Source organism: Sebastes umbrosus, chromosome 10 (genome assembly GCF_015220745.1).
Source record: "Sebastes umbrosus isolate fSebUmb1 chromosome 10, fSebUmb1.pri, whole genome shotgun sequence".
NCBI classification, from domain to species: Eukaryota; Metazoa; Chordata; class Actinopteri; order Perciformes; family Sebastidae; genus Sebastes; species Sebastes umbrosus.
Window position 1 is genome coordinate 5,085,230 of NC_051278.1, and position 16,538 is coordinate 5,101,767.

The window sequence follows — 16,538 nt, forward strand, 5'->3', positions numbered from 1 at the left end:
ACATTATCATCAGTATCAGGACCTTGAAAAGATTGTGCAAGAAACTGCGTTTATTCTGAAGAAAGAACCACACGGACCTAATGGAAATTGCCTCTTTTGTGGAGGAGGAAATTCCTTTTTTTTTCTAGTAAAGTTACGACTTTATTCTCTAAATATTAAGACTTTTTTTCACGTAAAGTTATGACTTTATTCTCGTAATCTCAGATTTTTTCCCCCTCAATGTGGCCCTAATACTCGTCGTAAAGTCCACATTTTTTCACAAAAATGTAAATATACAGTGCCTTCAAGAGTATTCAGACCCCTTCGCTTTTTTCACATTTTGTTATGTTGCAGCCTTATGCTAAAATCGATAAAATTAGTTTTTTTCCTCATCAATCTACACGCAATACACCACAATGACAAAGTGGAAACAGAAATTTTGAAATTTTTGCAAATTTATTAAAAAGGAAAAAACGGAAATATCACATTGACATAAGTATTCAGACCCTTTGCTATGACACTTGAAATTTAGCTCAGGTGCCTCCCATTTCCCTCGATCATCTTTGCGATGTTTCTCCACCTTGACTGGAGTCCACCAGTGGTAAATTCAATTGATGGACATGATTTGGAAAGGCACACACTTGTTTATATAAGGTTTCACAGCTGATAATGCATATCAGAGTAAAAACCAAGCCATGAGGTTGAAAGAAATGCCTGAAGAGCTCAGAGACAGGATTGTGTCAAGGCACAGATCTGGGGAAGTCTACAAAAAAATTCTGCAGCATTGAAGGTCCCCAAGAGCACAGTGGCCTCCATAATTCTTAAATGGAAGAAGTTTGGAACAACCAGGACTCTCACTACAGCTGGCCGCCTGGCCAAACTGAGCAATCGGGGGAGAAGGGCCTTGGTAAAGTAGGTGACCAAGAACCCAATAGTCACTCTGGCTGAGCTCCAGAGATCCTGTTTGGAGATGGGAGAAACTTCTAGTAAGACAACCATCACTGCAACACTCCACTGATCTGGGCTTTATGGCAGAATGGCCATATGGACATGAAAGCCCGCTTGGAGTTTGCAAAAAGGCACCTAAAGGACACTCAGACTGTGAGAAACAAGATTCTCTGGTCTGATGAAACCAAGATTGAACTGTTTAGCCTCAATTCTAAGCGTTATGTCTGGAGGAATCCAGGCACTGCTAATCACCTGCCCAATACCATCCCAATGGTGAAGCATGGTGGTGGCAGCATCATGCTTTGGGGGTGTTTTTCAGCAGCAGGGAATGGGAGACTAGTCAGGATCAAGGGAAAGCTGAACGGAGCAAAGTACAGAGATATTCTTAATGGAAACCTGGTCCAGAGCGCTCAGGACCTCAGACTGGGCCGAAGGTTCACCTTCCAACAGGACAATGACCCTAAGCACACAGCCAAGACAACTCAGGAGTGGCTTAGGGACAACTCTGTGAATGTCCTTGAGTGGCCCAGCCAGAGCCCTGACTTGAACCCAATCGAACATCTCTGGAGAGACCTGAAAATGTCTGTCCACCGACGGTCCCCATCCAACCTGACAGAGCTTGAGAGGATCTGCAGAGAAGAATGGCAGAAACTCCCCAAATCCAGGTGTGCAAAGCTTGTCGCGTCATACCCAAGAAGACTCGATGCTGTAATCGCTGCAAAAGTTGATTCAACTCAATACTGAGTAAAGGGTCTGAATACTTATGTCAATGTGATATTTCAGTTTTTCCTTTTAAATAAATTTGCAAAAATTTCAAAAATTCTGTTTCAACTTTGTCATTGTGGTGTATTGCGTGTAGATTGATGAGGGAAAAAACTAATTTTATTGATTGTAGCATAAGGCTGCAACATAACAAAATGTGAAAAAAGTGAAGGGGTCTGAATATTTTCTGAAGGCCTTGTAGTTCATCGTCCTCCAAGAGGAAGTTCTATTTAGGATTTGTACATAAAACATGTTTTCTATCATTTTACTGAAAATGTTAAAGAGATTTCTGCGCTGCTCATTATTCAAATACAGCGAGGACTGTTTTCCATAAGAGAAGTATTCTCTGACATCTCACTACCTGATGAACACAATGAAAACAGTTTGCATTAATAGATGTGAATGGATGAAGTGTAATTAATCAGAGCTGCTGCTTATCAGCCTGATTAAATGTACTCAGATTACTCCAGTGGATCAGGTGGTTTTGGTAGAAACACCTGACCAACATAAGAACAGGTACATCTCGTCTTCCTCTCAGCCAACATCTGGAGGTGTAATGACCACATCTGTGTGATCAGATAAATGATTGATCTCAAAGATAAACTTTACTTTTGCTGATTTTACATATGAAACAATAATGATGATTGTTGTAGATTAAACAGTATAGTTCGTAAAATACTTTAAATTAACTCCACCAGCAACAACATCCACATGCTCTAAAACATAATAACATTTAAGTACATTTACAGTTGATAATACTTGTGTACTTTTATTTAGTAGGGTTTTGAATAAAGGACTTTTACTTGTGATTTGAGTATTTTTTACCGTTGAACTGAGTACTTCTTCCACCTCTGGAAAAGTTATCCAAACAACTACTGAATTGTATTTCTGTTGTTAGAGTTAACACCTTTCTACTATCTGATGTATTGAAATTACTGTTTTTTATTCAATAAACATTCTCCAAAATACCATCTTCTGGTGTTTCATTTAAATTTAAGATAGATATGTTGTGTTTTATTTTCTCTCCATGTGTCCATCTCTCCATTAAAAAGTTCAAACCATCTCATATTTTTATGAATAGAGTATTGGACATTTAAGTTGGTCCTTTAGGGGCCAGCAGCTCGTTCACTCCCGACTGTTTAATTCTGTCCGTAGAAGAAGAAACTGGAGGTTTTACCAGGTAGTTCCTGTGGTACTGTGTAGTTCCTGTAGTACCGCGTGGTTCCTGTAGTACCGGGTAGTTCCTGTAGTACCGTGTAGTTCCTGTAGTTCCTGTAGTACCGGGTAGTTCCTGTAGTACCGTGTAGTTCGTGTAGTACCGGGTAGCTCCTGTAGTACCGGGTAGTTCCTGTAGTACCGGGTAGCTCCTGTAGTACGGGGTAGTTCCTGTAGTTCCTGTAGTACCGGGTAGTTCCTGTAGTACCGTGTAGTTCGTGTAGTACCGGGTAGCTCCTGTAGTACCGGGTAGTTCCTGTAGTACCGGGTAGCTCCTGTCGTATGGGGTAGTTCCTGTAGTTCCTGTAGTACCGTGTAGTTCCTGTAGTACCGTGTAGTTCCTGTAGTACCGGGTAGTTCCTGTAGTTCCTGTAGTACCGTGTAGTTCCTGTAGTACCGTGTAGTTCCTGTAGTAAAGGGTAGCTCCTGTATTACCGGGTAGTTCCTGTAGTACCGGGTAGTTCCTGTAGTAAAGGGTAGCTCCTGTATTACCGGGTAGTTCCTGTAGTACCGGGTAGTTCCTGTAGTTCCTGTAGTTCCTATAGTACCGTGTAGTTTGTGTAGTACCGTGTAGTTCCTTTAGTTCATGTAGTACCGGGTAGTTCCTGTAGGGGGCAGCAGCTCGTTCTCTCTCGTCTGTTTATTTCTGTCCGTAGAAGAAGAGTGTAGGTTTTTGTGTGCATGGAGGATGATGATCGAGCTGCAGACAATCTGTGTGTTTATTTTATAAAATAACTCAATAAGCAGTTCAAACTTTGAGTAAAGTGTCCGGAAGTCTCTGTGGTGCATTAAATCAACGCTGGAGTCGTCAGCTGGTTGACCAGAGTGTCTCTGCGGGAGGAAATGTACCGAGGTCGGCCTCCGCAGAGAGGAGGCTACCGGCCGCCTTTCGAAGGCCGAGGTCTGCCGCCCCCGAGGCCCTACCCGGCTCCGGGCTACAGAGACGACCGGAGCCGGCCCAGGCCTCCGTTCCACCCGGGCTACCACGACCACGGTCACCCGGACTCCTACCGCCGCTCCCCGCCGCGCAGGAGGTACCCTTCACCCGGGTCAGGAAGCCACCGAGGCGGGGAGTACTGGGCCGGAGGTCCGCCGAGAGACGTGAGTGAATCAAAAGATTATTAATATTATATTATAATCGTCCAAACAGTTCGAGTCCAGTTATTAATCATTAATAAATACTGCAGAATGTAGTGCAGCATAGTGTGTTTATGAGCACCTGTAAACCAAACTCCATTAAAAAAAAACTCAATTTATCTTGGCTTTGCTCTAACTCTCTTACTCTGCAGTCAAAACATTATCTTTCACTCATGCATGCTCCTGACAAACATATCAACTATTCGTCCATGTTTAACTTTAATAATGTAATTAAATCTTAGTTATTTGTGTAGTGCAGCATAGTGTGTTGATTAGCACCTCTACACCAAACTCAATTTAACTTGGCTTTGCTCTTACTCTCTTTACTCTGCAGTCAAAACATTATCCTTCACTCATGCATGTTCCTGACAAACATATCAACTATTCGTACATGTTTAAACTTTAATAATGTAATTAAATCTTAGATATTTATGTAGTGCAGCATAGTGTTTATTAGCACCTGTACACCAAACTCCACTCAAAAAACTCAATTTATCTTGGCTTTGCTCTTACTCTCTTATTCTGCAGTCAAAACATTATCCTTCACTCATGCATGTTCTTGACAAACATATCAACTATTCGTATATGTTTAAACTTTAACAATGTAATTAAATCTTAGTTATTTATGTAGTGCAGCATAGTGTGTTTATTAGCACCTGTACACCAAACTCCACTCAAAAAACTCTCAATTTATCTTGGCCTTGCTCTTACTCTGCAGTCAAAACATTATCCTTCACTCATTAATGTTCCTGACAAACATATCAACTATTCGTGTATGTTTAAACTTTAATAATGTAATTAAATCTTGACTATTTATGTAGTGTAGCCTAGTGTGTTTATTAGCACCTGTAAACCAAACTCCACTCAAAAAAACTCTCAATTTATCTTGGCTTTGCTCTTACTCTCTTACTCTGCAGTCAAAACATTAACCTTCACTCATGAATGTTCCTGACAAACATGTCAACTATTCGTACATGTTTAACTTTAATAATGTAACTAAATCTTAGTTATTTAGAACACATATTTCCCTTCAAACAACTCTGACAGGATCCTCAGCCATGCACATAGTTTTGGTTTACTATTGTTGTATTTATATTTTATTGTATTATTGATGAATCTGTTAGTAATAGTCCAGAAGCAGTGAATCAGATGATGTCTTCAGTTCACTAAGAGGATGCTGGTTATTGATTGATGAATGGAGGATGGACCAGCAGGTAACCAGGTGCTTCTTTTATCTCTCTGTGTGTGTGTGTGTGTGTGTGTGTGTGTGTGTGTGTGTGTGTGTGTGTGTGTGTGTGTGTGTGTGTGTGTGTGTGTGTGTGTGTGTGTGTGCTGCAGAGGTCTCCGTCACCTCGCGGGTCGGGTCCCATCGACCACAACCTTGTCATCACCGTCGGCAACGAGCTGACCGGACCATCTGGCTCGGCCCCTTCACGCCATCATGACAGGTACTCATGAAAAAAAAGAAATGTGAACACCTGTTAGTATTTAGGACATGTTTGTTTTTATACTGCTGACTTTTATTTAGTTAGCAGAGATGATGGCGGTGTATAAGGGCCACTGGTAAAGAAATACAACCGGGATCTTGTGAATAAAGTATATTAAAGTTGGATTGATTTAAAAAAAAAAAAAAAAAAAAATACCTTAAGAAAAAGTTCTGAAATTATGTCAAAATTTTACAAGAAAGTCAATATAAATTTAAATCAATTTTACAAGAAAAAGCAGATAAATTCGTCATTTCACAAGAAAACTCTTGCGATATTTCTTGTAACATTTTTCTTAAAATATTACAACCTGAAACCTACAATATGTCCACAACAGCGGCCCAAAGTTTAGTCTTTAAAGACATTTATGTCCAGGTGAGAGGAGGGACGACCGGGCCAAAGAAAGGGTTTACTTCAGAACCGATAGAACAACATTCAACATGTTCGTTATCAAGCTCTTCAGTCCAGTTAAATCCGGTTTTTCCTCACAGAGACTACCCTCCTCGACCCGAGTACGAGCGGAGCAGGAGCCGGGGCCAGAGCCGACCTCGCAGCCGGAGTCCGGACCGGAGCCGGGCCAAGAGCCAGGTGAGGAGCAAGAGCCGGCCCCGCAGCCAGAGCCGCAGTCCAGACCGGAACCGGGCCAAGAGCCGGGGCAGGAGCCGGAGTAAGAGTCGCAGTCCAGACCGGAGCCGGGCCAAGAGTCGAGGTCGGAGCCGGCCCCGCAGCCAGAGCCGCAGTCCGGACCGGAACCGGGCCAAGAGTCGAGGTCGGAGCCGGCCCCGCAGCCAGAGCCGCAGTCCGGACCGGAACCGGAACATGAGCCGGGGCCGGGGCCGGAGCAAGAGCCGCAGTCCGGACCGGAGCCGGGCTAAGAGCCGGGGCCATAGCAAGAGTCGCCCCCGCAGCAGGTCTAGGTCTAGGTCCAGGTCCAGAGGGCGGAGCCACGGGCGCAGTAAGAGCCGACAGAGGAGTCGCAGTGGGAGCAGCAGCAGCTCCAGCTCCAGCAGCGGAGACGACAGTGAAGAGAAATCCAGGAAAGAGTTCAAAGAGCTGGAGACGGCTCGGCGCAGGAAGGAGCTGGAGGAGATGCTGAGTCTGCCCACCAAATCCATCCTGAAGAAACGCAACGACTCCGAGGACTCGCCGTCAGTCAGGGTAGGACGTCAACAACCCAACACATATACAGTATATACGTGTATATATAAGATAAGCAGTTGTATTGTGTGTGATGGAGGAGATGATCTTTGGTCCGGAGGCGTCACTCTGCTGTGTTTCTGTGTGTTCCAGAGCTCAGACTCTCCCAGAGGTCCGGAAGGCTCCAACATGTCGCGGGTGGCCGACCAGCTGCTGCAGGCCGTTCGAGGCATGGAGCCTCACATGGTGGCCTCCATGCTGTCAGAGCTGCGGTCCGACCCGCAGATGGCTCGCCGTGTCGGCCTCGACGCCGAGATCACGGAGATCCTCCACCTGCTGGAGGGGACGATGGGGGCCAAGCCTCAGGAGAAGGCGGATGACATCGATGATGAGGAGAAGTTCCTGTACGGAGACTCGGAGGAGCCCAAACCTCCACCGCCGTCCGAGCCGGTCCGACACCAGGGGCTGGACCTGTACGGAGACCTGACGGAGGAGGCGCTGTACGGAGATTACCCCCCACAGAAACACACCATCTCTCAGGCGTACGGCCTTCCCTCGGGGGCCTCGCCTCGCCTTCAGGCCCATCCCACAATGGGGGAGGTTGACATGAGGTACGCGAGCCGGCCCTCCATCAGCCCTGACCAGAACATCACGGTCCAGGTGGCGAATACCTCCTTCCAGCCGGAGACGGAGCCGCTGGAGGAGGGCGAGCGTCAGGCGATGGAGGAGTACGAAAAGATCCAGGACCTGCTGAAGACCATCGGCCTGGACCTGGGCGTGACCGAAATCAGCAAGATGGCCGCCAGGACCAAAGAGCGTCTCCATGGAAACAAGCCGCCTCCAAAGACGCCCACACGCAGGCGGTACTCCTCCGGCAGCTCGGATGGCAGCCGCGGTCGCGGGAGGCGGAGCCACAGCGGCAGCTCCAGCAGCAGCAGCAGCAGCCAGAGTCGCAGCCGTGGACGGGAGGACGACCGGGGGGGGCAGCTGGAGCAGCGACGACGGCCGCAAGAAGAGCTCAGCGACGCCCAAATCTCTCAAAGAGTCGAACAACAAGCAGAGCGCCGCCGCGCCACCACCAAACAAAGAGCCGCCGCCAAAAACCCCTGACCCTAACATCCTCCCCCCTCACCCTGGGGTGCCCATACCCTCCTACCCCCCCTCACAGGTCCACGGCATGATGCCCCCCAACTTCCCCCCGCCAGGTTACGGCCAGTACGGGAATTACCTTCCCTACATGCACCAGCAGTGGCCGCCCATGTACCCGCCCCCCAACATGGCGCTGCCCCCCCAAAGCGGCCCTGAAGACTTCCCCCCCACTCTGCCCTACAAACAGCCCTACAGCAAACCGGCCCCTGAGCCGGGGGTCAAAGGTCGGTCCATTATTACAGCAATATTCTCCCGTTTATAACCTTAAATCATTATTTTAAAGAAACATTAACAAAACTACAAAGAGGCAGACATTCTGTTTTCTATCAGATGAAATTAGGTGAATAATCAACAATTAACTGAATGTAACGCCAGAGAAGACGGTTTTAAAGATGGAGGACTGATTCGACGCTGTTGGTTATTTAATGTAAATGTTGTTGTTTGGTCGTCAGGTTTGGGGAAGACTTTTGTTCAGGATGGTGAGAAGGGGAAAGTCTGCAGCCATGAGAGGAAAGTATCTGAGGAGCAGAACAACGAGAGCCAGAAACAAAAGGTGTCCCCTTCATTCATTCATTCAGTCATCCATCCATTCATCCGTCCATCCATCATGTTCAGTGGTTGCAGCAGAAACAGGTGTTGACGGTGTTGACGGTGTTGACGGTGTTGACGGTGTTGACGGTGTTGACGTGATGTTTTCAGGTTCTGGAGGAGAGAGAGAAGCTGAAGCAGGAGAGAGAGATCAGGATGAAGAAGAAAGAATATCTGATGAAGGAGCTGGAGAGACTCAGGAAGCAACAAGGTGAGGTCACACGCCGACGCCATGAAACGACACGATGCAACGAAAACATGCTGGTACCTTCGCCATCTTGGTTTTGCTTTTGTCCGTCTCCATCTTGGTTTTTGTGACACGAGAGGGTGAAGCTAAGTACAACCGAACGCTGAATAAGACATTTTCAGGCGACCAATAATTTTATAATTAACTTTGATGAAGTGAAAACACACTGTGAAAGGGTTAAAGTTGTAAGACGAAAACACGTCAACTCCCAGACCGGACAACACCGTGGTAGCGACCTGTCAATCACAAGGTAGCCCCGCCCTAAAGCATCCCCTGCTTTATGGTCTATCTGACTCTAAATGGGACCATAATTTACTAAATGAACATCATGCTGTATTGAAGAAGACTTGAAACTAGCGATTGAGACCATAAACTCATGTTCACAACGTTTACTGAGGTAATAAACCAAGAGAGAAGTAGGCTCATTTTCTCACAGACTTCTATACAACCAGAGGAGTCGCCCCCTGCTGGCTGCTTTAAGGCTTCACTTCTCAGAGCTGGAGGTTGACGCCTGGTTTGACCATAAAAACAAAGGTGAACTGTCTGCTGTGTTTTTCAGGCGAGCTGCTGAGGAAGAAGCGGCGGGAGAAGGGCGGCCATAAAGACCCTCTGCTGCAGGAGATCAGCCACCTGCAGGAGGAGGTCATGGTTCAGATCTCCAACCTGCGCAAAGAGCACGAGGCCGCCGAGAAGAAACGCAACGAGATAGAAAAGATAGCGCTCATCCTCGGCCTGATCCCGTCTGACCGGCCCCGCAGGATCGTCAAACCGGCCGAGGACCAGGAGGACGAACAGCCGCCGCCGCCAGAGAAGAAGAAACGTGAGGCGGAGATTAGTCCTGAGCGACGGCAGGAAGTCTGCACCTCCACAATAAAGGTACACACACCTGCAGAGGAGGTAAAACAGGAAATACTACTGAATCATAGCTAGGGCTCATTACTGTATTCATTCATTTATTTTCTCATTAGAAGTGAATGTTGAACATAAATGACTTGTATATTTAGCTAAATATCAGATAAAAGCTAAACATAGCAGATCTTCATTCACTCACCTGTACCGGGCAGGTAGTTGGCCTTTTATTTTATTATATTTGATTTACTGTCATCGTCTTCCTGTCTGACAGGACGCTGTGTGTTTTTACGATTTCATGTTTCCCGTCATTCAATCGGACATATGCTAAGCGTGTGGAGTCAGCAGATAGATAAATGAAAAGTTTGTCAAATATAGATTGTTTGAACTATAACGATTTTTCACCTTACACGCCTGTCAGAAAAGCCCTTTGAGCCACTGACAGGCTTTTAATGTGAAACATCTGGGCAGGAAGTGTTGCGTTGTGTTGACGGTAGTTTAACTGTGATTGATGAACAGAACTGGACGTCATTAGAGAAGTTCATTGGTAAGACGTCCAGAGAAACCGGCAAAACGAGACAAGACGGTCTGATCTTGTTGAACATAGATAGCTCAGTGATGACGACAGGAAGTTTACCACGAACATTGTGAAGTTTGATAATGAATCGGGCTCAAACATTAAAGCGAGTTAGACGTTACAGTCGATATAAAAGCGACTGGCGGATTCTCGTGTTGCCTAACGTCCTGGAGGCTGGAGCTCAGCGAAGGTAAGACAATTCTACATTTTCAGTGTTTTCGTTGGACTGAATCCTGACTGTGTCCACTTTCACCCACCATGTTGATTTTCCTCCGTCTTTGTCTCTTAGCAGACCTCAGCGGCGGCGGCGGCGGCACCGTCATCGAGAGCATCCCCGGACAAGCCGCCCGTCGAGGCTCCGCCCCCGACCCCGCCCCCGGAGCCGTTTGAATACTATGACGCTGGAAACCACTGGTGCAAAAACTGTAACGTCACCTCTGGTTCCATGTTTGATTATTTCACTCACTTGCACAGCAAAACGCATCGAAAGGTTGGTTTTTATATTGTTGTCCTTGAACGCTACTGTTGAAATGTTAATCAGCTGTTACATTCATGTTCATGTCTCTCCTTCATTAATAACTCTTCTAACAGATAAAACCACAATCATTCAGACACCAGATGTTTCATTTACATGTGAAATAGTTTTTGAATGAAATGATTCAAACTTTAGTGGATTCACATCATGAGTTCCTTCACATTTAACCCCGCCTTTCTGTCCACAGACTCTGGACCCGTACGACCGGCCCTGGGCGTCCACTCCCACCAAAATCGCCAAGAACCTGCAGTCAGAAGAGAAGCTGACGAAACCAGCCAAAGGTACTCGCACTGCACACCCGTCATTTCCCTGAGCAGTCATCAGCTCGCTGCTTTTTATCGCCATGATGTCGGTGAATGTTGTTAGCCGTCTTCTGCTTCCAGGTGGATCTCTGCTGCCGTTTCTGTGTCTCTTAATGAAAACAAAAAGACTCTGGTGGAACCACAGAGGAGACTCCCGTCCTCGTCTCTGATGTCTATTCATTAGTTTTTCATGTCTCGTCCTCCTGTGAAGGCTGCTGTAAATGAAAACATCTGTCTGCTGTAGTGTCACTGAGCAGCTAGCTCTGCTCTGTACACCATCTATTCTTTACATATTTATACTCAGACGCCACCTCTCTGACCCTCTCCTGTCCTGACAGGTACAGGAAGTGGACACGTCCGCCAGGTAAACATGATTGGCAGTTTACTTTACGGCCACCAGTGTGTTTAAAAGGTGTCGCGTGTGTTTTGCTGCAGGTTCGGAGTTCTTGCTGCCCGTCAGAGGATTCTTCTGCCTGCTGTGTAAACAGTTTTATGGAGACGCCATCTGTGCAGAAGAGCACGTCACCACACATGCTCACAACGAGAAATACAAGGTATTAACCCGAGGGAGGGTCGAGAAGCTGTCAGGTGACTTCAGGAGGTCCTCCTGGATCTTTAAAAGCCTTCTGAAGGAACATATCAAAGTGTAGCGTATCATGTGTCCGTTGTCTGTGGTTCTTCTTTTGTTTCCCGCTTTGGGTACGAGCTCCTGGAATAACTCAGGAAATGTGTTAAGTTTATTTCAGTATACAGGAGATTCAGAGTACCTACATACACTTTTTCCTACAAAACAGACCAAAACTAGGAGAGACGGAGGAACGTACATGGTACCAACCATGTCATACTATCTTGTCAAGAAGGAGGTTAAGTAACGCTCCAAACCTGCACTCACTTTTAGAAGTAGTGGCTAGTTAGCTAGCTAGCTTGCTAATTCCACTTTCATGCTACACTGGTGAGATCTTGAGCATATGGGAGAAGTCTGCCTCTGCCAGAAACCTCCTAAAGTTTAGGCAACAAATCTACTTTAGGTTAGGTTTAGGAACAGATCATAGTTTGAGTTAAAATAAACTAGGGCTAATTTCTTTAACACGCTAACACAACCTGGGATTTTTTAGGTTGTAGCGGGCTCAGTTTTAAAGCTAGAGTGAAGATACTGGTATCATATGAAACTAGAAAACCTAATGAATCCATTGGTACCAACCATGTCTGATATAATGTGACTGGCATATCCATTTCCAAAGGGGTCCCTAGACCTCTGACCTCCAGATATATGAATGAAAATGGGTTGGCTCATCTAGAGCGATACAAGTTGCAAATTCTTAGTATCGATACAATCGATTATTTACCTTGCAAAACGATTTTAGATCTAAATTGTTTTCCCCGTGAAGGACAACTTGCCGAGTACCTATCGATATAGTTGGATCGTAGGAATATAAATCGATACATCGATGTAGTAGCTGAATCTCCTATCCCACATGACATGAACGCAGCATTATCCAATGTAGATGTAAAACCATTCCCATGTTTCCAGGCACTAGTTAACATTTTTAAAATTATAAGTATTGTGTAAATGTGTTTTTTGATGTTTTGGTCGGTGGTTTTTCACTCTCTTGTCTTTGTGTTTTAATGCCTCTCTCACCAGAAACAAATCTACGAGAATCCTCTTTATGAACAGAGGAGGAACCTGGACCGCCAGGCCGGACTGGCCTCCGACGCCAGCGGGAAGAAACGCAAACATGAGGAGGAAGAGAAGGGCAACAAGGAGGACAAGTCCAAACACAAAAAGGAGAAAAAGGACAAGGAGAAAAAGAAGGAAGAGGACGACGCTGTTCTGAAGGAAGACAAAATTCTAAAGGAGGAAGCGGAGGAGGCGAAGCCGAGCAAAAAAGAGGAGGATTTTAAAAATGCCAAAAGAGAGGAGGAAGAGGAGAGGCCTTCTTCCAGCAAGAAAGAGGAGGATGAAAAGTATAAATGCAGCAAGAAGGATGATAAATACCGCTACAGCCGAGAGGAAGAGGAGAGGGGTAAATACAGGAGAGGAGAAGAGGATGACAGATACAAATACAGCAGAGAAGAAGAATATCGTTACCGCTATCGCAGGGATGAAGATGACCGATATGACAACCGTCCCAAATATGGGCCGAGAGACGAAGAGTATAAACACGGTAAATATTCAGATTTCAGACCCAAATATGACCGAGAGCGAGACGAAGGGAAGCTTAAGACTGAGAAGGAAGCTTTGAAAAAGGTTGAGTCGGGAAAACCAGCAGCGAAAACAGAAATCAACAAGCCTGAACCTCCGCCAAAGCCCTACGACCCGCCCAAAATCCTCTGTGGACCCAGTCCAGCCATGAGGGCAAAGCTCCGCAAGCAGAGCCTGGAAACCGGCAAATCGCCACCTGTGGCCGCGACCCCTTCGTTCGGAAAGTTCACATGGAAGAAGAAGGAAAATGTTCTGGCGAAGGAGGCGGAGAAAGTTGCCGCAGAGTTCATTAAGGATGACGAAGCAGCTGCAAAGCTGAACCCGGTCTCGGTGGAGGATTCTTTTGCAAAATCTATGGCTGTTGCTAAGGAGATCGCCAGCAAGCTGTCGGGCCCCCAAACCACGCCTCCCTGGGTGGCCAACCGCGCCAACCGGGGAAGAATCCGGCCTAACCTCCCTGCACCTGCTGCAGTCCTGAGGAAAGCAGCCATGATGGGTAAACCTGCACCTCTGAATACCTTCCTCTCCATTAGACCCCAAAACACCGGGTCACTAGGTCCTGCTCAAAAAGAAGAACCGTTATTCTCTGATGGTCTCACAAGGGCTTTAAATGCTCAGAACGCACTGCTGGAAACTAAACCTCAGCCACCAAGTGGTGCACCTGGGACTGCACCGGCGGTGTCAGGAGCTGCACCATTTGGGCCTAAACTTCCGCCACCAAGTGGTGCACCTGGGACTGCACTGGCGGGGTCAGGACCTGCACCATTTGGGCCTAAACTTCCGGCATCAAGCGGTGCACCTTGGACTGCACCGGCGGTTTCAGGACCTGCACCGTTTGGGCCTAAACTTCCGGCACCAAGCGGTGCACCTGGGACTGGACCGGCAGTGTCGGGACCTGCACCATTTGGGCCTAAACTTCCGCCACCAAACGGTGCACCTGGGACTGAACCGGCGGTGTCAGGACCTGCACCATTTGGGCCTAAACTTCCGCCACCAAACGGTGCACCTGGGACTGGACCGGCGGTGTCAGGACCTGCACCATTTGGGCCTAAACTTCCGCCACCGATGTCAAGACCACCACTATTTGGGCCTAAACATCCGCCACCAGTGTCAAGGCCTGCGCTGTTTGATGCTAAATGTCCGCCGCCGCCGATATCAAAACCTGCACCATTTGGGCCTAAACTTCCGTCGCCGGTGTCAACACTTGCACCATTTGAAGCTAATTGTCCGCCACCAGTGTCAAAACCTGCACCAGTTTGTAACCCTGCGCCACCAGTTTGTAACCCTGCGCCACCAGTTTCTAAACCTAAGCCTACACCATCTGAAACTACCCCTGCTCCATCCGTGGCTAAACGGGCACAACCGACAATGATAAAGATAGTGTCTGACGTGGCAGCTCCTGGCGTCCCGGAGGGGGAGCAAACTCGTACGGTTTTCGTCAAGCCTCCACCTTTCATGAACATGGCCGATGGAGCTCAGAAGTCTGACAAACTTAAGAGTAATCTGGCTGCAGCCAAAGCCCAAGACTTGTTCAACATCTTCTACAGCAAGGTCGGCCAATCAGGCACGTCCTCCATCACCAAACCAGCAACAGACGCCAGAGCTGACAGGAGCAGCACCAATAAAAGTCAACTTCCTACCACGCAAGCCCCAAAACCTCAACCTCCGCTTCTTACCCAGTCCAAACCTCCATCAGAGGTTTGTAAATCTCTACAACCAGACCCAGCACGTCCCCAAATCCAGCCAGAATCAGACATCCAAATTGCATCTGTTTGGTCCTTGCAGACCTCTCCAACTCCAACACCTGAGGTGGCTCCATCTGCAACACAAAAAACCCAGCCAAAACTGAATCCACCAGGCCAGACCGAGGCTCAGAGTGTACCCCAAAACCAGTCCTCAACTCCTAAATCTGAGGCTCAAATCGCCCCACAAACTAAGCCTGCCGAGCTGGAACCAACACCTCAAACTCAGTCCCAGCCAAAACTGGCCCCTCAAACCCAAACGGAGCCCCAACCAGAACAGGGGTTCCATCTAGAGACCCATACCGATACAGCTCCAGAACCTTCACCCAAGCCAGGCCCCAAAACTAGAGGCAAGGCGACTCTGACAAAGAGAACCCCTCCTGCCCCCCGCCCTATCCGACAGACTAGATCTCAAACCAGATACCAGACCCGGCAGCAGAAGCAGAGCCAGTCCGAGCCTGAACTCGCTTCAGGAGATTCTGACTCGGCAGCTTCGGGGCTTGACATGTCAGATCTCGGCTCTGGGTCGCAGCCGGGGGAGGGGACGCCCAGCGAGGAGGCCCCTCAGGTGATGGAGATCACCCCTGAAACCCTGGGCCTCCCCTCAGACATGACCTCTCTGAACTTTGATTACAATTTTAACTTTGAGTAGGAGTGGACCGGACTGACGGGGGTTTCTATAAAACCACTCGTATATCCAGGAAGTCTTTGATCAATAATTTACTGGACTTGAAGGCAGCTGGTGAGAAAGACCCTGACGGACTTGAGACTTTTAAAACGCGGACCTTCATCTGTTTAGAGGGCCAGTTTGACGTTTAGTGAAGCCCTCTTGTTGTCTGGTGTTTCAGATGGATATCAGTTTCAGTCCAGTACAGACACACGAGTCCTGGACGTCTCTAGACATGATAATCAATAACAAAAACTCCCCTGAAAACACAAAACAACAACATATTCATTAATATTTATTCAAGTATTGCCTTTGAGTTGTAAGTTACTTTATGAGGCCAAAAGGTCCGGGTCTGTTTCACGGTTTGGGCTGGACCCAAAAGGGTCACAAGATCATGTTAAAGGGATAGCTCAGGTGTTTCTCAGTGTGGTTGTATGAGGTTCTAATCCACAGTCAGTGTATTATTACAGTAGATGGAGTTTGGAGCAAAGCAATGTGCTGCTGTGGACGGATTTGAAACACCTACAAAAATCAATATCAGTAGAGGATTGCTGTGCGCTTCAGTGTACGCTGTATTTAGAATATTTTCACCTCTTTACCTCGCTGTCAGACAGCCCTTTTCTGACGGAGAACTGAAGCCGTTATATCGCTCTCTTCACAGCCACCAGACTCCATTCACAAAAACAGTAATTTTACCTCAGAACTCGGGACGGTTTGTTAGTTTGTTTGTGTTATTGTGTGACTTTGGTTAGTTTGGATCAGAAAGTCACACAATAACACAAACGAAACTAACCCACCAATGCAGCGGTAGACCAGCAAGTCCTCTGTTCTGAGAGGTAAAAATGCATTTTTCTGCTGCTCCACACAGCCGCTTTACCTCGCCGTCAGACGGCCGTTTCTGACGGGGAACTGACGCCGTTATATTGCTGTCTTCAGAGCCACAAGATTCCATTCACAAAAACAGAAAGTCACACAATAACACAAACAAACTAACCGATCAAGAAAGCGGTAGACCAG

At 47.1% G+C, this 16,538-nt stretch overlaps 1 protein-coding gene across 1 annotated transcript; it reads left to right on the plus strand.

Moving 5' to 3' along the window:
• The first annotated feature begins 3,564 nt into the window (after positions 1-3,564).
• On the plus strand, positions 3,565-16,200 carry znf318 (zinc finger protein 318). Its single transcript, XM_037782217.1, is given in 12 exon segments — positions 3,565-4,005; positions 5,380-5,489; positions 6,017-6,683; positions 6,816-7,520; positions 7,522-8,035; positions 8,264-8,364; positions 8,511-8,610; positions 9,206-9,522; positions 10,362-10,562; positions 10,795-10,888; positions 11,345-11,463; positions 12,552-16,200. Coding segments are annotated over 12 exon segments (6,141 nt in total). The 5' UTR covers positions 3,565-3,747; the 3' UTR covers positions 15,507-16,200.
• Positions 16,201-16,538: the final 338 nt, after the last annotated feature.